General features: G+C 45.0%; 2 protein-coding genes across 8 annotated transcripts in view; one reads left to right on the forward strand and one right to left on the reverse strand.

Annotated features, from left to right (window-relative positions):
• The window catches only part of SNRPB (small nuclear ribonucleoprotein polypeptides B and B1), a 29,193-nt gene that overhangs the window by 38 nt on the left and 3,339 nt on the right, over window positions 1–25,816 (forward strand). The window lies entirely within an intron of this gene.
• Window positions 7–25,732, reverse strand: ELMO2 (engulfment and cell motility 2). 7 transcript variants are annotated; one of them, XM_075022380.1, is made up of 23 exons: window positions 25,493–25,732; window positions 19,183–19,284; window positions 18,473–18,598; window positions 18,296–18,336; window positions 17,710–17,782; window positions 17,321–17,371; window positions 16,148–16,329; window positions 12,478–12,577; window positions 12,116–12,267; window positions 9,350–9,428; window positions 8,704–8,739; window positions 5,668–5,718; window positions 5,230–5,352; window positions 4,449–4,583; window positions 3,906–4,010; window positions 3,719–3,827; window positions 2,944–3,080; window positions 2,449–2,612; window positions 2,255–2,367; window positions 1,838–1,945; window positions 1,413–1,495; window positions 1,005–1,082; window positions 7–447 (listed from the first exon to the last, which is right to left on the reverse strand). In XM_075022380.1, exons 3-23 carry the CDS (start codon window positions 18,548–18,550, stop codon window positions 247–249), a joined length of 2,199 nt encoding a protein of 732 aa, XP_074878481.1. In that variant the 5' UTR covers window positions 18,551–18,598; window positions 19,183–19,284; window positions 25,493–25,732; the 3' UTR covers window positions 7–246. The 7 variants fall into 7 exon arrangements, with proteins under 7 accessions (XP_074878481.1, XP_074878483.1, XP_074878484.1 ...); XM_075022382.1 differs by lacking the exon at window positions 25,493–25,732 and adding an exon at window positions 25,191–25,232; XM_075022383.1 differs by lacking the exon at window positions 19,183–19,284.

Genomic DNA, 25,816 nt, shown 5'->3' on the forward strand with positions numbered 1-25,816 from the left:
GCAGAGGAGCGCTATTGGTTATTATTGGAACTCGTACAAAAGTCGGGCGGCGCGGGCCCGCCCCGCCCCCGGCAGCGGCAGGCCGGCGGCCCCGCCGCGGACGGCCGGGAGCGGCAGCGGCACCGGGAGCGGCGGAGCGCGGTCGGACGGCGCGGCTCAGCGCCGGCTCCGCCCCAGGTCCAGCAGTGCCGGCCTCCCGCCGCCGGCCCGCCGCTGCCCGGCAGCGGGCCCTGCAGCTCGGCCCCGTCAGCCGTAGTGGTACACGAAGTCGTAGCTGCTCGGCTCCTTGGGGATGGGCGGCGGCGCTTCGGGGATCTGGATGTTCTCCAAGTCCAGGAGCCTCAGCTTCATTTCCATGCTCAGCAATGTGTCCAGGTCGCTTTTAGTCAGCTCACTGGACATGTCCTTCCCCAGGAGAGCATTAAGCCCATCAATCCAGATACAGTACTGTGGAAAAAAATAAAAGGATCATTCGCAACTCTGGCCAAAAATGATAGGTTATGTTGAATCTTTCCATCCGTGCAACAATTAGATACTCCTGTATGGCTCCAAAATAGGAAACGTGGGAGGGAGTTAACCCCAGCCCCAGAACAGTGCCCACAGAGATTTCCAAGGGAAGTTAGAAGCCTAGAGGCGATCATGACCCCGTGGCTCTAGGAGCGGGCCAAGAGCCTCTGTTGTGGCGTAACAACAGAAAAAGCAAAGCTCTTTAAGGCATTGGTATGTTACAGGATGGGGGGAAGGGAACAGCTGACTGCATAGGAAGAAAGAAAGCAGCAGTCCAGACTAAGGGGAATTAGTGGAGGAATTTTCTTCTTTTTTAAAAAGCAAAAGATAACTGGGGGGGGGGAAGGAAGATTCACAACAAGTATTGGCAATGTTTTCTAGGAATGAACCTGGTGGGAGACATCCTGCTCAAGCCTTTAATGAGAAGCAACTGATCCTTCTTAAATCTCTGAAGTTAATTGCTTTATATGCTACCACTTAACAGCTGTGTTTCTTACCTCATATTTATTAGGTGCAATGAAGTTCAAGGTCTCATCAGGATCATATAATATCGAGAAGGCCAATTCTAACACTTCCTGAAGGGAAAAGAATCTTTCACTCATCGACTGAACAAAACATCACAGCTCCTCCTACCTGCTAACCCAACAACAGAGGCTGCCTTGCTGCAGCACAGTGCACTTTCCCGTTTCAGTATTCTGACCAACTCTGAATAGCCTATAGCACAACCAGACTACGCTCACAGCACCTAGCAATCACAAATGAGTACTAGGAAAAGGCCCAGATATGAGATGGGTTTTGTAAACAATACACCTTCAGTGTGGAAGACCATTTGCTCCTGTTGCTTGCTTTCAGTCTTCAACTCTATAGCACTGGATATTAATTACAGGCAAAAAGAGAGCACTTACCTTGTTCTGCTTCAGTGCACTTTTCTCCTTCATGTGTGGACAATCCTTCCCTGTGACAATGGCTTTGATGTCTGCAACTGGAACTAGCAGTGAAAAAGTAAAACTCACAAACAAGAAATCCTAACCAGGAAAAGTCAGAACTTTGTTTTATCTTTGCAACTGAGCATTGTTCCTTTGTAGATCTATACTGCAGTTTTCCAGAACACATTACCAGTAACACATCCCTACAGCTGGCTGTTATAAGAAATGCCAAGCAATTCCAACACTCAAAGGATTTGGGCGAAGACCAAAAGTTGATCTCATCTCAGTCAGGGCTTCAGCCACAGCTCTTTTTCTCTCATCTCTAGGATGGTACTCGTAACAGCCTCTAGATGGCAGAGCACAGAACACTGCACAGCGTGCTCAGAGCAGTAATTGGGCCTTACTTTTTTCCTGTAGAGATTCAAAGGTCACTTCTCCCTGGGCATTATCTTCCAGATCTCCATAGTGTAGCACCTTGTGATTCAGAGCCAGGCGGCAATACCAAAATCTTTCTGGAACACACATCAAGTAGAGTAAGCTGAACAAGATCATTCATATAAGGTCTTAACAGCCACTATGCTATAGTCTCCCCACCCAATCCCTCTACTCCCCCAGTTCCTCAGCACTGCTTCCTGTTCATGAGGGCATGGCTGCATTCTTAGAGATGTACATCTGTTCCATCCCAAACTACTGGGTGGTATAGACAGCCCAGGTAACCAGCTTTCCTTTCTGGCAACACGCCTGCTGACAGATTAATTCATTAGATCTTATTTGCTTACAGTTCTTCACATGAAAAAATGCAGTAGACGCTGTGGCCTTACCTTGTCTTCTGCGATTTCCAATTTTTCGAAAACTACTTCCCTCACAAAGCCTGTTCAGGCGCTGCTGCTTTATCAGCTCCAAGATCTCAGGTTGGATTTTCTCTCTCAGCTCCCTGGAATTCAAATATGGAAGAGTAAGCAGAAAATGGAGATAACGGCAAGCACAGAAGGCAACTGTTTTGTTAGGCACTTACACAATAGGTGGTGACTGGAAGTCATCTTGGCTCATTCTCTCAGACTGGCGTAGTCGCAGAATTTCAGAATAGCTCAGGCTGCGCAGTTTGCTCTTGAACTGGTCCAGGGAGTTTGGTTTAGATGGGAGAGCCCGTGTGATCTGTTCCCTCACAACCTGCATAACCTAAAGAGGTTGAACAGGGAGAAAAGCAAGTTACATTCTTGCCTGCTTAATGGCAAAAGGGAACCAGGACACAGCTCAGTGGCAGCAAAGAACTGATGTGAAATCACCACAGCCAGGAGTGTCAACATACTTTGGAGTGACTTTGGAGATCCAGAAGAACAAAGAATGACCTCGGGTTATGCCAAATAAAAGCTGGGCTATCCTCCCTTACAGCCCATGTCAATGCCCTGTCATACCTTCTGCACCGTACTCTTTAACCAAGTGTACAGGCCAAGTGAACACGTGCCATTCTGCAAAAGATTCTACAAAAATACCTCTTCTCCACTCTGACCTTATTAAAATCTTCTGCTGTCGCCCTCATTTCTTTCCAGGTCTTGTTCAACAGCTGGATGCAGATGGCAAATAGCTCCTCAAATGCACGGTCATGGGTGAAAAACATGGGGTGATAGTCATTCCGGCCTTCGTTGGCTTCAGGAAGAAACAGAAACCACAAACATGTCAGCGTATTGCACAAGGGCTACTAAGAGTAACTATAATCCACTACAGTGACAGAAACCTGATGGTGTAAAACAGTACTAACTTAAGACAGTTCAATGCTTTTCTCCCCATGGACAGTCTATATTGGGAATGGCAACTATCCCCACGCTTCACCATGCAAGCCTCTGTGACTCATGTGCTCTTTTCATACTAGTGCCCTCAAATGACTGCTTGCAGTTGTTTCACACCTGCCTCTGGTAGAATTTCTTATAGTGGTTAGTTGTCTCAGAATGCTGTTTTGAGACTGTCAGAGCGACCAAACTTTTCTCAAGTTCATGATGGTGTCTAGAGTGTTTTTTTTATACAGCACCCTGCTGAACCTTCAGGAAGTTGAAGCCTTCCGCTTGTGTCAGTTTTTCAGGACAGCCAGAGTGCACAGGACAAGATTTCTTACTTTACCCCAATACTGGTATTATCACTGGCACACTGACACTGCAACTCCAAGCTCCCCTTACATGGCAGAAGTGAGACTGAGGTACAAATGCTTGTGAATATTGGTCAGCCTGTAAGCTACTTCCAGAAACATCAGCCCAGCAACTTGGAAAGCTGGGGTAATAAATGGTACTTACGGAGCTCCCCAACTTGCAGGATCTCACAAAGCATCCTGGTAAGCTCAATGGCACTGCGCCCAAAGGGACACTCATGCTTATCTTCTCGACTGCTGTTCTCCAGAACAATCTACAAGAAAAGGATCCAACACACACACTAAGAGCTGCTGAGGTGTTGGTATCTGCAAAAACCAGCAGCTCCACTTACCCGGATATAGGTATCCTGATGAAATTTAGCCAAGTAGAGCATATTGTCCAATGCCAGCATCCCTGGAGGAGTCTGAGTAAAATCCATGGCTGGATTGATGTGATTCTGTGAAAAGAGAGTGTAGAAAGAACCCAAACAAATTAGCTCAAAGAAACTGTGTGAGAACCTTTTCTGAATGAATTTTACAACTGCCTGTCCATCAAGCATTCCCTCACATTTATCCAAGAGGTAACCCTGGACACCTGCTGACGCTATCCAAACTTTCTAGAAGACAGGCTGATTCCAAGTTCTTCATAGAATAGGTGCATATGGTAAGTAAGTATCTCCAGAGAATGCACCTAATGAGCCCTGGCATTTAACCAATCAGCAAGTTCATAATGATCTTCCCTAGGAGTCTGAGCGTAGCTGAATTTCTAAAACTCTGATACAGAAGTACGGTAAAGCAAACAGCTATTTCTGTTTCTTATTTTCCCACAACTCTGATGGAGATCGCTTAGATTGCCTTTACATGCTTTACAGTCAGCACTCTCTCTAGATGCATACAGTGAATCCCAGCATCTTGTAGTCCTTGGTGTACATGGCTTTGCGTTTTTCTGTTCCACTGCCAGGGACGGTGTTGCTGTCAGACTCTGCATCAAATGCAATTCTTCGCAACTCAAATATGATGTCTCTCTGTGCCTGAAGGACAGAAGGCAGGGAAATGGTAATGTGTGATCAATCACTAGGGAGTATTCTCACATAACGCACAGTCCCACCTCTCTCTCCAGAGCTCACACAGTGAATACAGAGAGATGCCAAAGGTCATTAACACTACATAAGAAGAGGCAATCCATTTCAAAATGGCAAGTTTCAGTATATTGGGTAATGCAAAATATTTGTTTGCATTTTCCTTTAACTGCCCCAAGTTTAGTTAAAGGCAATTTCCAGGCATTCAGATAATGCTAAGGCATTTCTCACTCAAGACTACAATGCATCTAAGAACTGAGTAACAGACACCTTAAACATGCCCAGCTTCTTTGTATACCGCAAGGAAATGGATAAAATTATGTGCCTTCCATAGAGGCGGAGTAATCAGTTTGACAGCTGGCATCACACTGGTCGAGAAAGGAATACATGGCTTCCAGTGACCACTTACATCTGTAAAAGTCCCACAGCGTACAGCAGGATAGTCATGAGCATACCCTAATCTCGAGGACTACAATGTGAGGGGTGGCTTTGAAACTTTATGTGCCCTCTACTGCAAATTCTATGGAGCTAAGGAGCTCAGGAATAAGGCCCCTTGTACGTGCTATTCTATCAGATCTTACTCAGCTCTAATAGTGACCTGATCATTGGGATCCATCTTGGTCATCATTCTCTCTTCCAGGAGATTAAAGGTCAGGACCTGTAGCACATACAGCTGATGTGCCATTTCTGTTTTAATCGGGCGGTTTCCTCTGATCACATGCTGCAAAATAAAGGATAGGATAGAAATGAAGAGAACACAAAAACTGAGGTATTAGCTGTCGCCATATGCCAGGCTGCATGTACATGAAGATTCACCTGTTTAACCTCCATATTCCATCAGAAGCATCATGATAATGCTCTGTAACAGCAGAAAGAAGCATCCCAAACTCCCTTTTGAACAAGTGGCTCCAATTTCACCTTTGGAAGAGTCACTTTTCTGAAAGTGCCCTGAGGGTAGCAGAATTTACACTCTGCACAAGTAAAACCCCTATTGAGCAAACATTAGGAAGCACTCTGTCATTCCAGACATACTTACATTCAGAATTATAGACCTCAGGTGCTTCTGGGCAAATGCATTAGCCATTTCCTGTGGTGGAATTTAAAGATGAAATAACATGAGTGAAATATAAACAAAAAGCCCACATTGTGCAGAAAGGAGAGAAAGAAGGAAGCCTATGAATTGGCGATAGCACTGGCACACAACAAAGTGCTTTTACTACAGACTGTCCAATTTAGCATGGCATCTCACCACAAAGCCAGCATCAAGTTGGGATGCAAGGGTCATCTTTACCATGGCACAACTCATGGATGGCTCCCCTACAAAACATCATTAATGTGGAGAAAGGCACTAGTGTAGTCAAAGAACAGAAGAAAATTTAGCTTAACATTGGACATCTAATGATACTTCAATATCAGGAGATATAGCAGCAGGGAGCATACTGTGGGCTGCCCAGAAAAATCTGTCATTACAAGATGTTCCTTCAATTAGGATTTCACAACTTTCTATACCTAGATATACACCCAAGATAACAAGGGCTAGAGGATGTAGTTTTCAGGTCTCCTCCCTCTCAAAGACTCTCCCTCTGAAATTTACATTTCCTTTGTCTCAGTTCCTAAAGAGGTGTTTAGAAGTCAGTTTAAGGACAATTTGCAGAAGCACTTCAGTTTACAAAAATAAAGGGTAAATAATTTTCATGCTTAAAGGAAAGCTTCCAGTTTCCCTCTTTACTGCATGGCTTCCTTCCCCAGATGAGGAGGGTTCCCAACCATCAAATTATGATGACAAACAGTCACAGCAGATGCAAGTATCTGCTAAAAGCCTTCAGTTCCGGGACCAATTGCACATGCACCTGCAAAAATCTAACCTGTGCTTTCCTTGTAAATTGTGAATACATGCTTTTTAAAATACCAGCGATCTCATCACACCTGCTAGGAGAGTGGCCCACTAATGTGGGCTAATGTGAAGATGGCATATTATTAGAATTTTGCTGTTATAAGCAAAATCTTTGGGTAAGAAAAATCTGTTGGGCAATACAATACATTGTCTGGAAGAAGTCCAAAAGAACTGCCAGCCTGAGATCTCTTCACATTCCTGTGCAGTGCAGATTGAGAATTGGAAGCAGATGAGCAGTCTTAGACAATTGCACTCAATCAGCTGTACGTTCTGAGCAATCCAAGACTGTTGCAACTGCTCATATCAACACTGCGCTTGCCAGACTTTATAAGGAGTCTGGTAAAATGTGTATATTAACCTCATTCCAAGTCCCTATTATCACTTTTGCTCCAGAGAGAAACCTCCTAAACCAAGAAAGTGATATGCTGGCTGATAGCCAAGCCGTAATGGCTGCAAGTTCAGCAGCGCTCATGTTACAACCAAAATGAGTCAGTGCTTGAGTGGAAGATATCTAAGAAGCATGTAGATGAAGTAGGAAGTGGTTTCAGAGGTAACACACTGCCCTCTGAGTCATTATTTTTTACTATGATTCGTGAGATGTACTACTGAGAATAGAACAAGGCCTGCTGTTAGGATTTGTTCATGCATGCAACACAAAGAATCCTTACTCTGAAGGAATTAGTTTGTACATGGGATGAAGTAACAGGTGACTGAAGCAGATAAACAGTGGGTAGGACAAAGACAATTAAACAATTCTAAATAGCATAGTAAGAAGCACGAGCACGCACATAGCCTAACCACTGCTAAGGGATCTACATTCTGCTGAGTGTCCAATAATGCCCACTTTGCTGCTTGATGGGGTCATAGAATAACAGAATCATTTATGTTGGAAGAGACATCTTGAGATCATCTAGTCTAACTCCCCTGGTTCAAGCAACCTCAGACAGAGCAGGTTGCCCAGAACCGTGTCCAATCAGGTTTTTAGTATCCCCACTGATGGAGCCTCCACAATCTCTCTGGGTAACCTGTTCCAATGTTTGATCACCCTCATATTAATTTGGGTTTGTTTTTTCTTTTTTTGTTTTGTGCGTTCAAGTGGAATTCCCTGGGTTTTAAGCTTTGCCCATTGCCTCTTGTTCTGTCAGCAGGCAATGTTGAGAAGAGTTGGGCTCCCTCTTCTTTATTGTGTCCCATCAGGTATTTATACACATTGGTAAGACCCCCCTGAGCCTTCTCTTCTCCAGGTTGAGCAATCACAAATCTCTCAGCCTCTATTCATATGAAAGATATTCCTGTCCCTTGATCACCTTCATGGCCCTTTGTAGTCACGTGGATTGTGTTCAAAGGGGGGGGGGGGGTGGGAAGTGAAAAAAAACTTGGAATTTTGTTTGCTGGGAAGTTTAGTATCTTGGCCAAATTACCAACAGAAGAGTATGTTCTTCCTTATTTTCATGTGTTAAGCATATCCATTAATTTTAGAAACGATGTAACATTTAGTGAGACCATAATTTCCCCTCTGAAGACACTGCATCCTTGGCAAAAATGGAATGTTCTCTGTGCCACCCAGAAAATCTAAAAAACATACCAGAATCTCAAGATACAGAAGGTTCAAAATCAACCTATTAACAAGAGTGGCAATTCCCGTGGAGATAGCACGGGGCAAAAAAACCATTCTTGGAGTACAATTCCCATAAGGGTGAAGTCACAGATTAGACAGAATGTATGCTCTAGCCCCTAATCAGCACTAAGTTTTGTGGCTGCTTTTCACAAACAGCTCTACCTTCAGAAGGATACAGCTAGATATGAAACTCATTAACTCAAGCGAGATTTGCGGTATAAACTCAGGCTGCAGTAAGTTTAAAGAGACCCAGACTGCTAAAGAACTGGTTCCAGTTTTAAAATTGGTTCACCTGGTCAGTCTGGTAGTATCAGTTTCCTTTTACAATCATCTTTATTATCTTGTGTGCACAATAAGTCATTCAAGACTTCTCCTGCTACTGATTCTTCTCCCCTTCACAATCTGAGTACATCCCCATGAGTCCTCCCACCCTTCTCCCTAGGCTCATCCACTATCTGAAGCCTGTATGCATCATCTCCGAGATACAAGGAGGCATAACTGGAGAAAAGCTAACATGCCTACAGTTCCGCATGACCAGCCCCCAGGCTTGAGTTACTTACAGTGATGGGCAGGTCTAGTGGGTTAAGCAGCTTGTCCTGCTGGCAGAAAGCAAAAAAAGGCACAAAGAGAAGCAGACAGGATTTAGCTCGGAGTCCAGAAATAAGGCACAAACAGGGCAATAGAGAAGAAAGGCTTAACACAGCAAAGCTACACGATACAGACATATGCACATCTTGCATGTAGCTGAGATCTTGGGGGTTTCCTCAGAGCAGGACAGGTGTTTCACTTCTCACATTTGCCACTGGGAATATCCCCCTATGACTTAAGAAAGTTCCCTTTTTGCGGGGAGGTGGAGGTGGGGTGTTTGTTTAGTAAGTACATACAACCCCAAGGACTCTACACAGCCTACCTCTCCCATATGGAATTAAGTTTCTTCAAAAAAAATTTCCATGCTGTATAAAGGATTACTTTCTGTCTCTCGAGGCCTTTCAGATTGCTTTCTGAGCATCTCCTAAACACAGATGTGCTGCTCCAGAACACATTATAAATGGGATGGTACTTTTACTCCTATGTTGCCACACTGAAACAGCTATAGGTTCCTGGCAAGGTCCAAGGTCTGCCTTGCCCAGACAATATGATTTCTGAGGCATAAACAGCCAGCCAGAAACTATTATTCAGGTTTAAAGTCAAAAAGCAAGAACAAACCTGTCTCTTGTCCTCAGGTGCCTTCAGGAAAAGGGCATTGATCAGGGCAATGGCATATGTCTGAATCTCTTGGTTTGAGCTGCAGAAACAAAAATGGGAGGATCATAAGAGAACAGACAGTATAGAACATTACAGCTTGCTGCTTTACCGGCATCATAACAACATTTACTGCAGCTATCTTGGATTTCAACGGACAAGCAGGATTCAGGTAATCTACTTGCATGCCATCCAACTCTTCGTAAGGCCTGCAAAAAGCTAACAGAAATTGCTGACTGATAGCTCCATTATTCCAAAGATAGTGCAGATTGCAGCCTAGCAGAGCTCAGAATTCAGCACCACCACAGTTTGTTTCCAGCACTGAAACTATTACTGTAAAGCCTGGTTATACTGCAGTCTGTTATATGGATACAGTTAGAAACTTATATGGAGCACGTAATTTTTCTCCCCTATGTCAATGGAAGCCACCAAACGCAAATGGAACTAAGGGGAAAGCATGCCTCTCTTTATGGCATTGCCTTCCAACCTCAGTATTTTGGCCCAACCCACACGTCTTTTTCTTATTTTCACTGAAAAGCTTCTTCAAGTAAAGGGTGTTTAGTCCCTTCCTAGATCATGCACAGCATGTGGTTTCACTTGTGATGTTTTGAATAAGCTTCCAAATGCTGATCACACTCTTTTCCACCCCCATCTTGATGCTCTATCAAATCCAGTTTTGTTTCTTGATATACTACTACTCTGTGTAGTGGGCTGACCTTGGCTGGATGCCAGATGCCCACCAAGCCGCTCTATCACTCCCCTCCTCAGCAGGACAGGACGGGGGAGAAAGTAAGATGAAAAAAAAATCTCGTGGGTCAAGATAAAAGCAGTTTAATAAAGCACAAGCGAAGGCCGTGCACAGAAGCAAAGGAAAAAAAAAAGATTTATTCTCTACTTCCCATCAGCAGGCGATGCCCAGCCACTTCCTGAGAAGTAGGGCTTCAGTATGCATAACAGTTGCTCCAGAAGACAAACGTTGTAATAACGAATGCCCCCCACCTCCTTTTTCTTAGGTTTTATTGCTGAGCAGATGCCATACAGTATGGAATATTCACTTGGTCAGTTTGAGTCAGCTATCCTGGCTATGTCCCCTCCCAAGATCTTGCCCACCCCCAGCCTACTGGCAAGGGGGGAATGTTGGAGAGGCAGCCTTGATGCTGTGGGAGCGCTGCTCAGCAGCAGCCAAAACACTGGTGTATTATCAACACCTTGCTAGCTACCAATACAAAGCACAGCACTATGAGGGCTGCTATGAGGAAAATAAACTCTGTCTCAGCAAGACCCAATACACTCTTGGGAGACTTCTGCAGAACTTCAAACTCTTCTGATTAACAGAAGTCCATTGCATCACCTAAATGAATTTGTGTGTGTGTATACTTTTTTAAAAAAAAAATATTGTTTTTTATATATATATATATAAAAAAAAATGAAAACTTTTATAAAATATCTAAAGCTAAAACATCTTTTAGCTTAAATAGCTATTTTCCACGCTTCGGCATTTATCCCTGGCATATATGTGGATTAGAATGATATTCCTTCTTTTATTGCTCCCTTCCAAATGTTCTTCATTTTGGTCAATCTGCAGTACTTCAAACATGCAAATGTTCATGCATCATCCTAGGTTGTCCTTGGGCCTCCAAGCTTCTTCCAGAACCTATCCTCTGCTAAAGACTGCTTCCTCCTGATAGTCTTGCCAAAGAAACACCAGCAAATTCTGACTCGCTCTCCAGCCTCCCTTTCTACAATATTCCCTGCATAGGTACTTTCTTCAGCAACCTTCTGTGTTATGGAAGCACTTAAGCATACGAGTGTACGTCTTGAGCAAAGATACTGTGCTTAAACAACTGCTCAAGTGTGTTTAGTGTTAGGACCAAACCTGTGTTTTACTAAAACAGAAATTATAAAGCTGAAAGAACATATACTCTTTGCAGAACAAAGTTGCTGCAGTGTTCATGAGAATTTGTTTAGCTTTTCTGTTAACCAAGTTCAAATGTATAAACACTCTAAGCACACAGTGACATTGATGCAATACATTGTTTGCACTATAATTTTGTTAAACTACTGTTCATTGATTAAGGAATAGTAATCATATTCACAATGGTGCTTTTCCAGATTTTCAGAATTAAAAGGCTTGAGAAAAAAACCCAAAAAACTACTTAATGCTCTGACAAATGCACGCTTCTTTTTTTATGGAAGAGTAGAACTGATGTACACAAACAGCCTTAAAAGCCAGGTATTAATTCGTCAGTTAATTTGGAAAGAGAGGAAGGGGAGATGGGGAAAAAAAGCAAGAAAAGCCATTGTTTTCTTCCTTAATACAAAGGACAAAAACCAGAAGATTATGAGCTCTTAGATTCTACGGGAGACAATTTAAAGAGGGGTGAAGGTGACAGATGACTGAATGCAGAAGCTTTGGGAAGTTATTTTAGTAAAATGCAGGTTTGGTCCTAACACTGAACACACTTCTGTAGTTGTTAAAGCAAAATATCTTTGTTCAAGACAAATACTCATGTGCTTAGGTGCTTCCAGAACACAGAACATACTTTTCCAGCATCTTAATTTTTTTTTTTTAAAATCTGTTAGAAAACCTGAAGTTCAAGTAAGACATCATATCAGTAATACTGTAAAAATAGCCTCTTTAAGTGTTTTAAATATAAAAGGATGTACTTTCAAATTAACAGATACTCATACAATTGATTTAAATCACACCACTGTTGGGTGGACACTCACACTTGCAGATGAGAAATGAGCTGCCCCACGGTGATCTCTTCTGCTATTTTCTGATACAGAGTCTGACTGTTTAGCACCATGCTTTCTAGAATGGCTAGGGATCGTTGGAGGATGGAGACATCTACCATAGGCTGACTCACATACCCTGCAATCTAAAAACAGATAAACCAGCAGGTCAACAGGTGCCTATCCAGGAAACCTTGTGGTGAGTGAGACAAGCTAAGGGAGACAGGGCTCAGAAAGCTGGGTGCACTGTGCTCTCAATGAGTACTCAGCTTCTCAGAATCATCTTGCCCTTTCTGGAAGCTGCATTAAAGCATGAAAAGAAATAGCACCCACTCACCCACTTTACCCAAACTCACCTGTTTGATGAAAGTTATTGAGACCATGTCCCAAGAGACAATACCATGGTCCATGAGCTCCAAGAAGGCAGTCAGGGTGAAAGCCAACATCTCACTGTAACTGAGAAAATCAAGAATGCAGTTAAAAGATACCTGGTAGCAAGGAAGAAGCCTGTCCAGCTGAGTAAGCTGGATAAGAGAAAAAAGTCACCACCTTCTCCTAATAAAACAGGCTACAGTTTGGCAGCTGGGGGAGCAATAAAGTATTTGCATTTATGAAGATAATTTTATTGTTTTGTAGAATCATATTTTATTTTTCCTGATTACAAGCACAAATTAAAGCTAGCAAAAATAAGTCCCTAGTCCTGTCACCAGAGACTCACAACCACCTGGATCAGTACCTGGCTAGTCAAAGGAATAACAGGAGAAGCAGCAATGCAGTATTTATTCTTGAGCAGTGCAAAGTGTTGCTACTCAAATTCAACAAATTAAAAAGGGAAAAAAACCAAACCCAACCAAAACCCAGCAAAACTCAGCATATTCACTACAATGACTGTCAGTTAGAAAAAGACCAGCTTGAAAAGGGGAAAGCTTTTTAAGCTGATCAACTGAAAATTAAAACCATCTGCAAACGCTAGGTTTTTCAACTGCTGTCAGATTTGAGCTCCAGAGTAAATTTATATCACAAAACATGCAAAAATCTTTGGAAATAATAACCCCTCCACACACACACAAAAACCTAACAAACACGTTTTAACATCAGAGAAAAACAAAGAAAAATTGTCATTTTGTAAATATTGGGGCCTGGCTTGAAACAAAACAAAAGCACAGCATGAGCTGTGGAAAATTTAATACATAACCACAAGACAGAAAGGTAAAAAAGACAGAGGGAAAGATTGCAAAATATGCTGAAAACATATTAGTTGCTAATGTGTAAGAAAATAGAAGACCTATAAATGTTACAACAATAAGTTATCAAGACCTTTTAAAGTGCTTTCAATGAAACAGAACAACTACAGCAGAAAAGCCAAGTGAATTATTTGCATCAGAGTTCACCGTGAATATGCATGGGGAAACTTCCAGATCGGAGTTTGGTTTTTTGCAGGTTTTTTTGTTTGTTTTTAAGAGAGAAGAAAAGTCTTCAAATCTGTCATTTGAACATCACTAGAAGATGTTCTGGAACAAGCCATTAGTATGAAAAAACAGATCTCCAGGACCAGATGATATTCACTGAAGAATTCAAAAGGAACCATGGTAAAACCAAAACATTGCCAAACTACTTATTGTGCTCTGCAGAAAGTGGCAAACATAACAGCAATTTCTAGAGAGAACTCAGGCAGGAATCTGAAGGATGTATTAGGCATTTAGGTATTTGTCACCAGAAAGATAGAGGGAATCTATAATAAAAGAATAATACCACTAGAAGAAAAATAAATATTTAACAGGGAAGAATTGCTATGGCTTTTGTAGGCGGAAGTTATGTTTCACATCTATATGTGTATTGGGTTTATGTGGCAAGGCTTTGGTGGCAGGGGCTGCAGGGCACCCACTGTGAGGAGAGGCTGGGGCTACCCCGTGCCAGACACAGCTGGTCCCAGATGGCTCTGTGATGAACCCACCACTGGCCAAACCTGAGCCCGTCAGTCAAGCTGGTGGCACTTCTGTGGAAGTATATTTAAGAAAGGGTAAAAAATGCTGCACAGCAGTTGTGGCAGAGGAGTGAAAGAACATGTGAGAGAAACAACCCTGCAGACATTGAGGTCAGTGAAGGAGGATGGGGAAGAGGAGGTCCAGGTGCTGCAGCAGAGATTCCCCTGCAGCTTGTGGAGAGACCACAGTGAAACGGGTTGCCCCTGCTGCCCGCAGACCACCACAGTGGAGCAGATATTCACAACGCAGCCCGTGGAGGACCACACGCTGCAGCAGGTAGAGATGGCCTGAAGGAAGCTGCAGCCCGCGGAGGGCCCTTGCTGGAGCAGGCTCCTGGCAGGAGCTGCAGCCCATCAAGAGGAGTCCATGCAGGAGCAGGTTTTCTGGCAGGAACTGCGGCCCACAGGGGACCCACACTGGAGCAGTCTGTTTCTGACAGACTGTGTCTTGTGGGGGACCCACAGTGAAGCAGTTTGTGAAGGACTGTATCCCGTGGGAGGGACCCCATGCTGGAGCAGAGGAAAAGTGTGATGAGGAAGGAGCAGCAGAGACAAAGTATGATGGACTGACTGCAGCTCCCATTCCCCATCCCCCTGCGCAGCTCGGTGCTGGGAGGAGGCAGAGCGGGGAGTGAAGGTGAGTCCGGAAAGAAGGGGATGCAGTGAAGGCGGTTTTACTTGTGTCTTTGTTAATTGGCAACAAATAAATTAATTTTCTCCAAGTCAAGTCTGTTTTGCCCAACCCATGATCTTTTTCATCTTGTTTTCTTCCCCTGTCCTGTTGAGGAAGGGCTTGGTGGGCAGCTGGCAGCCAGCTGAGGTTAACCCACCACAATACTGAAGAGGTCTCTGAACAAATCAGTAAGTCAAAACAAGAACAGCTGAGCACAACTCCTGGACTTTGAAGAAGATTTTTTATGAGGTGCTTCACTAATGTATCTTTAAAAACCCAAAACACTCAGCTGCTGAAGGGTAAAAACAAAACCCCTTTCTTGCATTAATAACTGACTGAAAGACAAGAAACAAAAGGGTAGAAATTAAATGGTCAGGTTTCAAACTGATGAAAAGTTACAAAAAAATTTCCCCACAACATCACAGTAGTACTGGAAATAGCTAAGACCTAGGGGAAGCATGGAAAGAATGATTAGCACTCTGGAATGGCTGCCATAGTCCATTAGCACTGTAACTAAGACTGCAGCTTAGAAAATGCATGACTAAGGGTTGATATGAGAGAGAGATCTATATGGTTATGAATGGTATGGAGAAGACAGAGGAATTTACAATTTCTCGTAACAAAATACATAGCAGGAACCAAATGAATATTAGGTGACATGTTTAAAATAAAGGAAGTATCTTTTTTCATATAGGACAAGTAACTGTGGAGCTTCATTTCCACACAGTGCTGTAGATGTCAAAAACATAAATTGATGAAAAATTAAGAAGAAAAATCTGTGGAAGAAACACCAAATGTTCTTAAAACAAAGAGATACAATTTCTGCTCAGGAAGCCCAAAAGTTGAAAACTGTTGGAGACTGAAGACTGATACTTTCTCTGCTATACATTCCTTAGCCCTTTCTATTCCCTAAGATAAACAGACGTTTGGCCTTCATAGCAACTCTTCTTATCATGCAGGTCAAAAAGTACTGACCATGTATAGAAGAGCCAGCAACATGCTTGCTGCTGACTGGCACATACATGCCACCAGTTCTACAGAAATGTTCTTGTGTGCAACTGCATGTGGGTTTTTCATAGGATACCTCCTCCCTTAGATGGCAGATGAATAACTGCTCGAGGAGATAACGACCACAAGAAAGGGAATAAAAGTAATTTAAATTATCAAAGTGACCTTTCAATGCAAGTTTCACACATCATAAATGTCTCCTCTTTTGCCTCATGAGGTTTAGCAAATGGCTAGAAAGACTTTGTCTCAGTTAATAGACTGGCATTTGCTATGAGGTTGGGTGCTTAATGCCACTTCAGCAAGCAAAATTAGCCCCTTATTTGAGGCCCTGTTCCAGAGTCCTGGAATACAGGAAACTTACTGGGACAGAAGCTTGGTCCCGCTCTCCACAAGCCGTGTCAGCACTGTAATCCCTTCCATGTTAATGAACTCTGTGGCAAAGGTCACATCTGCTGAAAGTTTAGCCAGCTCCTTCATGGCATCCAGTCGGGCTTCCATACTGTGCGACTGGATCCTCTCCATCAGCTGGCGAGCTGCCCTAGACTGGGAGGAAAGAGGGATGATGCCAGTTGCAGACTAGTCACCTGCAGACTGAGTTCTGCCAGCATCAGCATTCTGTCAGAAGTCCATGGATGGGCAGAGAGAGCACAGCAAGGGTAGAGAGATATCAGCAATGACAGGGTAAGTAGCAGCAGTCAGCAAGTCTAAGATAGACTAAAAAAAGGCTGCACTCAGCAACAGTTACAGCCAAGCAGGAGGCAAGTAGAATGCTATTTTACATGTTAGACTAAATGCTTGTTTTTCCTCTTGGTGAGGTGAGTGGAGGTGGATAGAGAAATATGGAGTGAGACCATTAAAGAAATATGATGTGAAAAAAAAAAAAATCTCTCATAGATTCAAAGAGAAGCACAAGCTCATTGTGTGTATCCACACAACATTCTGTAAGATTTCTCAGACATAGATCAATGATATCCTCTCAACCACCTCTTGCCCAAATAACCTCTTCTTGTCCTACTCACTTTCTGCTATTTGCCATGACACTTGCACAAAAAGGGTTTAAGTATTTCAATAAAAAGGAAGCTGCAGCAAGTCTGCAAGACAACTGCTGAGGTCACAATAGCAAGAATTCACTAGGAAAAACCCTCTCTTCATCAAATTTGTCTCTCAATTTAATTTCTGCATTAAGTCAGCAGTACTGTTGCTTTCCAACTGATAATACTAACTGCACTCATATTGAGAATGTGTCTGTCAGGTGCTTTACAATATGCTAATCCAGGAGATGCAATAAAAACGTAGACTGGATTTATTTACAGAAAGTCCTATGAAAGTCCTATAAAAGGGCAGAGCATCCAAAGAAAGATACACACCACAACCAGGAAGGAAAACAAGAGTGTGCGCCTCATTGTGCAGAATGGGCAGCAAGAAAGGCAAGCCCGCTACAATTTGGGGAGATCCAGAAAGAAAAGCTGAGGCAAGGAACAGCCTGTCATACGAGGATAGCTACTGAGAAAAAGGGATGTGAGGAAGCATTTACCGGGGAGACTGCCAGCTGTAGGATAGTTCCATTCTTGATGTCACAGCGAGTCTGAAAGAAAACATAAACTTTAAACTGCAGAAAAGTGGGGGGAAAAGAATGCAACTGGATCTACAGTGCACATTTGTACGCACAAGTAAAGGGGTTCCTATACCACACAACCCTACTGAGGGTATTGAATTGAGTCACTGGGTCCTCACACCTATCAGCATGCAAAGGGAGAAGTGCAAGTCTCCTCAGTTGAATGACACCATTCAAGTCTGAGTATTTTTGATAGCAGAGATGCGCGGCCCCCCAAGGATTAGCGACAGTATTGTTCCATGACACTAGTCCAAGGCATTCTGCACTCTTGCACAGGACATCAGCAAACTGCTGCCTCTCACACTGACCTGCTCTGTGATGTACAGCTGAGGACCATCAGCATACCGCAAGGTGTAGTATTCAGGGTTTGGCAACGACCACCTGGCAGAGGAAGAAGAAGGATACATAAGCTTCCTCCTCCTTTTTTTCTTCTGGCTCTCAATTAGGAACAGGAGCTTGATCCCAGGAGGGTGGAAAAGAACTTTCAAGCAAAGCTTTAGCATGGGAAATTAGGTCTCCTGAAGAGGAGAGAAAACACCTTCCTCTTGAGGGGGGGATGGGACTTCAGCCTACTCTAAGTCAAACTCTGTGCAATGTCTGAAGAGGCCTGCACTTCAGGAACAGCAAGATGGGCCAGTCCTCAGAGACAATGACCCTAGGGGCATACACATGCACACACTCAGAATTGGAATAAAGATGCAAAGCCTCTGTTTTCCAGGAGATCCTTTTCTTCCCACTTTAAACCCTGGCCCATTTCATGGCCAAAACCGGCAGCAGGCAGCATGGATCGGGCTAGCAGCCCATTGACCGTCAGCAGAGACATTCCACAGTACCCCAGCAAGATTTGTCAGGGGGTCAGACTTTCTCCACAAGAGTTCCCAGAGAACTACTTACCCATCACAGACCTCCTTGATGATGGATGCAAGAGGCCTTTTCTAGAACAGAAAGAGAAAGTCGTCAGTAGCAATGTTCTTCTCAACCAGAAAGGAATACTGCCTATTTCTATGCTTCCCACATTCCAGTATCAAGGTTGTGGTGCCTTTCCTCCCACATCTGATTACCAGGTCTCACCTGATCTATTTCCAGCAGCTGGGCATTAGCACCTGGCCACTCAACAGCTACTTTCACAATGTCCGAAGGTGGTGGCATTGCTCCAGACTCCTCCAGATGCCTTTACAACAGCATACACCCACACACCTGTTAAGAGAAAGGACAGTGAGGAGCTCCAAAAACTATTTCAATTGTTACACTGCATCTAACATCAAGCTTCAAAACACTATGTAAGACCAGTCTTAGGGTTTGCTGGGCCTACTAGGGACAAAACATCCAGTGTACCAGAGATAAAGGCCTCATACTAAAACAACACATTGTGAAATTGTATGCCCAACCTTATCACCTAAGGAATACTTCTGAGAGCTTGTTGGGATACTCACACAAGAAGGAGAGTCACTCTGATCAGCAAAGCTCCATTTGCCACCCACTGTGTACTGCCAGGTCAGTTTACAAGACTAGTAAAGCAATAGCTCTCTAGGGTCAGCTACTCTCCATACATGAGAGGGGGAACATACTGTCCAGGTAGCCTCCCTCCTGTGGCCTGGTGTTTACTGATGCCCCATTCATATTTCTCAGATACCTTGATCCTCTCAGGATACCCAAACAGGCTCCCAGGCAGAGTAGCAGCAGCTAGCTTTATCCCATTCCCTTCCTATAACATCATAAATCTAAACATGAATATCCGTCACAGAAGTAAAGTTAACTCAGCGTTTGCTCTGGAGGTCTACCTTTCACTCCTTTATTTGCCTTAGAGCATAAGCTTGTGTTCAGGGTTTGGTCCCAGACAGCTGTCAGACATGCTGGTTTGTGCTTCATCTGGTAGTAAGAGGCTGTAAAGAAATGTACTTGTTCAGTTCCTTTTTAATCCTCTCCTGGGTTGAAGGAGTAGCCCTGCTCTCCCCCACAGTGCCGTAGGGAGAAAATCACAAGGGAGAGAGACAACCCTCCCCATCAGCAGTTCTCAGGAACAAAGGCTTCAAGCTGCCAAAAATGAGATCTGGCCAGACACAGAAGTAGTCCTGTCCTTAAGGACTCCTCCCGAGACTCAATTTCCATAACCCGAATGAGAAGGTAAGCATCCAAACAATTTCCCAGCTCCTATGGAAGCTCCTATTTCTCCTGTTGAGGCAACGCAAGCCCCCTTTCCCAGAATAGAGATGAGACAGTGCTAAGCAGGGACATTTTTTGTTTCATAATTAACATACTTCCCCAACTTCCTTATCAATTGGGAAAGTGATGCTAAGACAGGCTAAGACTTGAAGGGAAACCAGCCTTTGGAATTTTCCTGATGCAAGGCAAGTAAAGAAGAGAGAACTTTCCTCAGATCAGCAAAGACTGAACAGCTGCAGAGATATCTGGCCCAGAAAATTGGACTACATGACTGTCCTGGAAAAGGGAACTTCTATGAAATCAGCTGTCTACCACAAAAGGCGTGTATGCCTAGCCTGTATAAGATGTTGACCTAGAGATCTGCTGATGATCTCAATCAATGAAGCTCATATGCCTCTTCCTTCCCTCGCAGAGACTGGTATCACTGCATGGAGAGATATGAAAACTCAGGTGCGCTAATGTTTCTCTGCATTTGTATACACACAGATCCCTTTATCAGCCCCCATTGGCTATCTTCTCACTCCAACTGAGGCAGCTTCCTCACCTAGGAAAACAGAATGCTATGATCTCCTGGTGCAGCCTTCTGAGATAGTCACAACATTATCATCACTCCTGCCTGCTGGAATTGAGGATGAGGTGTGCAAGTTTAGCATTTCTTTCATAGCAATTCCTGCAAATGCTCAGTGTTATCATTACAGCTAGCCTTGCCCTCAAGTCTCCACCAGACCAGAGATACTTGCTTTACAATGAAGGCACTTGCTGGAGAGAGAAATTAGACATTCCCCTATTAAAACAGGCATTGTTTACCATGAAAAGCCCTCGTGAAGCTGCCTTGCTCAATTTGCTCTATGCTCAGCATGTGTATGGTCTTTGCAGTTCCTGCAGGAATCCAGGAAGCCTGAACTCCAAAGCTATCTGGGGCTTCAGCCAACCCAAAAGGGAGATTGGTACTGCATGTGCACAGGAACACCATCCTTCTCCACTCCCACAACCGCCAGACTTTGTCCACCCTACCATTCCACCCCTTGGAAAGTATCTGGCAAGCAAGATTTGGAATTTCATGATATTCTGAAAATGCACAGCTTATCCCAACTCACAGAGATGGTTACAGCCAGTACTCCTTCCGGCCTTCTCTTTCCTTTTTAGTATCAATCCCAAGAGCAGCTTACGTTTTCTTAAAACCCATAAAATGACTGTAAGACTAAACACATCTCATGCAGGAAAGTGCCAGTCAAGTATGGTTCAGCTTTGCCAGTTTCTTAAAATAAGATCTCCAACCTTTCAGAGAAGCAGCACAGCATTAGCTCAGACTAACATATCAAGAAAGAGTTGGCCTCAGAAAAGCAGCAGACTCAGTGCACCAATCAGGCTGAGCAGGTCTCCAGGGTGATGATAGAGAAGCATTTATATGATTCCTGTCATACAAAATTGCAAGTTAGAGTCAAGCAGTTACACAAACAACACCTGATATTTTACTTCCTAATCCTGGAGGGAAGACAACCAAGCCATCTCCCACTCCAAGATTCGCCCTGGATAAAAGTTTTACCACTTTCACCTTCACAACAAAGAGGAAAGCCTGCCCTTCAGAGAAGGTGTATCAGGTAAAAAACTCCAGCTTGGACAAGGTGAGGTCACACAATGGAAGACTGCTCATGTGAGAGCTCAATTAAATTAGTGTCTCAAAGAAGCCTTTGCAGCGCACAGAGCTAGGCTAATTCACAAACAGAAAGCACTGAGCGTATGCTGTCCCATGGAAACACTGTCTCCAAATCCCATGAGCATGTGTTAACATACTCCCCTTTCTTCACAGATTTTGATTATCAGTGTTCTATTCTCTCACTCCAAGATGGAAACATACAATTTACTCTTTGCTAAGAGAGACATGTTAACTTGCAGCAAATATGTTCTCAAGAGGCCTCTAGCCCTAAACACATATACAGCTGCTGCTGCTATTTTCATACCCATTACAATCAGTAAATTGGACTCTACTCCTTTCTTCTACACTCATCCTGAAGCAGTTAGTCTTCTTTTGTCCAAAGTAAACTAGGAATTTAGGCAATGAAGCATAAGGAACCCAGGACCAGAATAGCACCTTGCCTCACTGCATAAGCAGAGCAAAGCACTTAGGAATCTGCATAAAGACAGGAATGCTCTGAGCCCAGATATACTTAGAAGACTGCAGCCCCCTGTACAGCATTTATTATTGGGGTTAGTATCAATAGCAAGCCTACCTATACCAGTTATCCTCAGCCCGTTCACAAGTCAATGCCCAACACCTGCTATTTCTAAGGATAGGAAAAGTCTGCCAAGCAAGCCACACTGCAAGTTGGAAGAGTCCCTCCTGATCCTAAAAATCTGACTTTCTCTAACATCCGAGTACAGTGTAATAAAGAGACAAGGCAGAAGCAAGAAAGCCTGCTGAACCAATGTATTCTGTAGCATCAGCTATAAGAATTGGGAGCTTACCTAATCCTTCTGTCTTGCAAAGAGACAGATGAACCTAATAAAACTGTGAATGTCTTCCTCACTTCCTTTTCCTGAATTACACACACACTCTCTAAAATCAATCAATCAATAAATAAATAATTTAGACTTTCAAATGTCTTTTGCAGCAATAGCTCAAAACAGAGATAACTCATCAATTACTAGTATACAAGAAGCACAGCTCTGTACATAGTCCCCAGACAAAGTGCTCCGTTTGCACGACACCCCCAGATCTGCAGGATATACAGGTTTCAATCCATTAAGTCTAGAAACAGACAGGCAGTTCCCAAATGGTATGCGATTTCCACTCACTGTTCTCCAGCCAGCAACTAAAGCCTACGATGGACTAAACCTGAGAGCCTGAGAAATCTTAGTCATATGGCATAAGCCCACATCACCTCCACTAATCAGACTGGCTTGCAAGAACTGAACAGATAATTATTTCTCCCACAAGTGAACCAACTCACAACTAGAAACCTTCTAAATCCAATCAGTGTTCAAGGCACAGCAAATACACAGTGAAGAGGCAAGGCTCAAAGATTACTTCCTTGACTATTAAGAACTGAATCTGCAACTCTTTTAACTAATATACCCATGAGTAATTAGCATCTAATTACCACCTCTCCCTTCAGCCTCTTGCAGTACAGTCATAGTCTTCTATTTGTACTGCAACTTACATTGCAAGTTGCTACTGCAGAGTACAAGGAAATACAGTACTTTATATGCCAAAACAAAGATGCTCAGATTACTGTAGGTAGAAGCCTTTACAAATCTCTAATTTGTCTTCTCCCTTGCAAAGAACATACATCATTCAGGGAGAGGAAGTGTACATTAAAACAAAAACATTGATATTATGGGAAATTCTGCAGAAATCATAGAATCATTTAGTCTGGAAAAGACCCTTAAGATCATCAAGTCCAACCATAAACCTAACACTGCCAAGTCCACCACTAAATCATGTCCCTAAGTGCCATATAAATAAAGTCTCCTGTTTCACCAAAAAAAAAGTACTGCAGAGGTTGGCCCACAGCTTGTAGAGGCAATGCACTCTACCTTGATACCTTCACTACTGAAAACAGTAATAAACCATTTTGTATTACACTACCTTTGTACCTCAAAAAAAGCTTTCAACTGCATACAAACTCAGAAAGTAACTCACCATGATACGTTAGACTATTTCTGCCCCAAACATCTTCCATAAATGAGCACCCACTCATGACTGGAAACCATGTTCCCTATTCCAATCAGTATTCGAGGCACAGCAAACATGCAGTGAAAGGAACAGAGCTTAAGGACTGTTTCTTTGCACAGCAGCACCATGGAACAGATACCACATAAGCCTACCAAGGAAGAGATTCGAACATCAAAATTAATTGGCTGAGCAGAACCCAGAGAAGTAGGAATTAAAAAAGGTAGGAAACCCTTCAGGCAGTCTGGGTCAAACAACCCTTTGAAGGACCCACATAGATCAGTGGCTCAGCAGAAGCAGCTTTCCAGAAGAGGACAATGAAGGCTGGACTACAAATACAAAGGGTACTTCAGGTCAGCCTCTTAACACGAGGTTGTCTGTCAAAAGCATCCTTTGACAGATTTCACTGTATGTCTGCAGACAAGAGACGTAACAGACGTTAAATTTTACAATGGATATTTTGCAGTGCACCAGTGATATATCTGATAAAATGACTGTTCGGAAGCTCTTGGAAAGAAGCACAGACTGCAATTTTGCATAGTCGTGATTATTAGTCACTTAGTAGTCTCTCACAGCACATTCTTCTCAACAGCATGTAAGCAATTCTCACAGTTTTATACGGGGAGACAGCAGCCAAGCTGAAATCCATCAAAGAGGAATTCACTCTGCTTCTACAGAGCCAGTTCCTTCATACAAAGCAGTGGTGTAGGGGTAGCTGCAAGGCAAGAAGAAATCAGCAGAGCCACTAATAACACACTATTCAAGAGACTTCTGAGAAGCTGCAAACTAAAACAACTAGAGTATTTTAAACAGAATTCCCCTATTCACAAACTCAATCTTCTTTTCATTACAGATAGAGAACAAAGTGTGCTGCAGGCAGAATGAAAATGAGGAGGATGAAAGAACATTCCATGAAAAAGAAAAGCTGCCTGGTAGAATCCCCCAGTCAACAAGCAAATAGCTGCAGCTTCTGAAACCTGTGGATGCAACAAAACACCCCAGTCAATTCTCAGCAAGTCCCAAGATCGTGGTACCAACAGGCCAAACAAAAGGTAGAAGTGATGTTAGCAGAGCAACTAACTGGACAAGTGTGCAGAGAAGACAGCTTCCTTGACCAAGCAGCACAAAAGGGTAGCAGACAGCAGGGTCCAACCTGAGGGCTACGCAGAGTTTTCTACATTGCCTCATGTAACAAGCAGAGAGAAATGTACTTCACTGGAGAAACCAAAGAACCAGGTGGCTCAGATTCTCCATCTCTACGTTCCTCCAAAGACCTTCCATGGCTGCATTTCATCTGTAAAACACTAAGCCTACAACACCGGCCTCTTATCTTGCACATTCCAACGCAGCTGGGTAGAGACCATCTCTTAGCAAAGACAGAAACTGATAGCAACAGGCAAAAAGAGAGAACTGCTTTTTTATTATTGTAAATCAGTCAAGTGAGCTGAAAGCAGCCAGCCACTCCCGAAGCTTGGGCCGAAACTCAGTTTAAGGCGCTAAACAATTTTTTTCTGGCGAAGCACTGTCCGTTGGACGCCTCAGGTCCGCTCGGCTCCCGGGGGAGCGGCGGCCGGCGCCCTTCTCGGACGGCTCCTCGGCCCGATCGCGGCCCTCACGCCCGGGAGCCGGGCCGGCGCGGCGGGCCCCGCGCGCACCGAGAGCCGCAGCTCCAGCGGCCGCGGCACAACAGGCGCTCCGGGGGCGGGGACGGGCGCGGAGCGGGCCCGGCGACCCCGCGGCGGGCGACCCTAGGCCAGAGCCTCACGGCGGGGCGGGCCCCCGGAGGGAAGGGCCGCGGGCGCGGCGCCGCAGCGGGCCTGGGAAGGCAGCAGCGGCGACTGGGCCCGCCAGACCCGCGGCCAGCGGCGTGGCGTGGCGTGCCGCCCGGCTCCCCGCGGACCTGGCGCGGCGCGGCTCGGCTCCCCCCGCCCCCGCCCGCCGCCCTGCGCTCACCCAGCCCCCGCCGCTCCGCGCTCCGGCCGCCCGGCAGCTCCGGCGGCCCCGCCAAGGCGCTGCCGGCCACTGGCGCCGCCGGCTGTCACTCAGCTGCCTCGACGCCGATTGGCCGCGGCACGCGCGTCACGCGCTCGCAGCGCGCTGCCATGGAGACCGCGGCCGGCCGGCCCCGCCCCGCCCTGCCCCGGCGCGGCGCGAACCCGCCGAGGCGGCGGCGCGCGCTCCGTCCGCCGGTCCCGCCGCCCCCTCGCCCGTGACAGCCCGCCGCCGGGCCGCCCTCGGCAGCCGCGATGAATTACGTTAGCCGCGTCTCCCTTGTCCCTGACGCCCGCTCCGCTCCTTCGGGGCCGCCGCGGGAGGGCTCACGTCCGCTCCCCGTGCCAACGGTGCCCCGCCTCCGGGACCGGCCGCGGCCGCGCGGGACCGGGTCTCCACCGGCTCATGCAGAGCAGCCCTTCCCCGCAGCTCTGCCGGCCGCCGGGCGCGGGGCTGGCAGCGGACGCTGGAGCGGCGCCGCGGCCGCGCGCGACACCCGCCCTCTCCCAGAGCGAGAGCGACGGCGGGGCGGCGGCCCGCTGCGCAGCCCCCGCCCCGCCCCGCCCCGCCGGGCCTGGCCCCGCCCC

This window comes from Buteo buteo, chromosome 2 (genome assembly GCF_964188355.1).
Source record: "Buteo buteo chromosome 2, bButBut1.hap1.1, whole genome shotgun sequence".
In the NCBI taxonomy this organism is placed as follows: domain Eukaryota; kingdom Metazoa; phylum Chordata; class Aves; order Accipitriformes; family Accipitridae; genus Buteo; species Buteo buteo.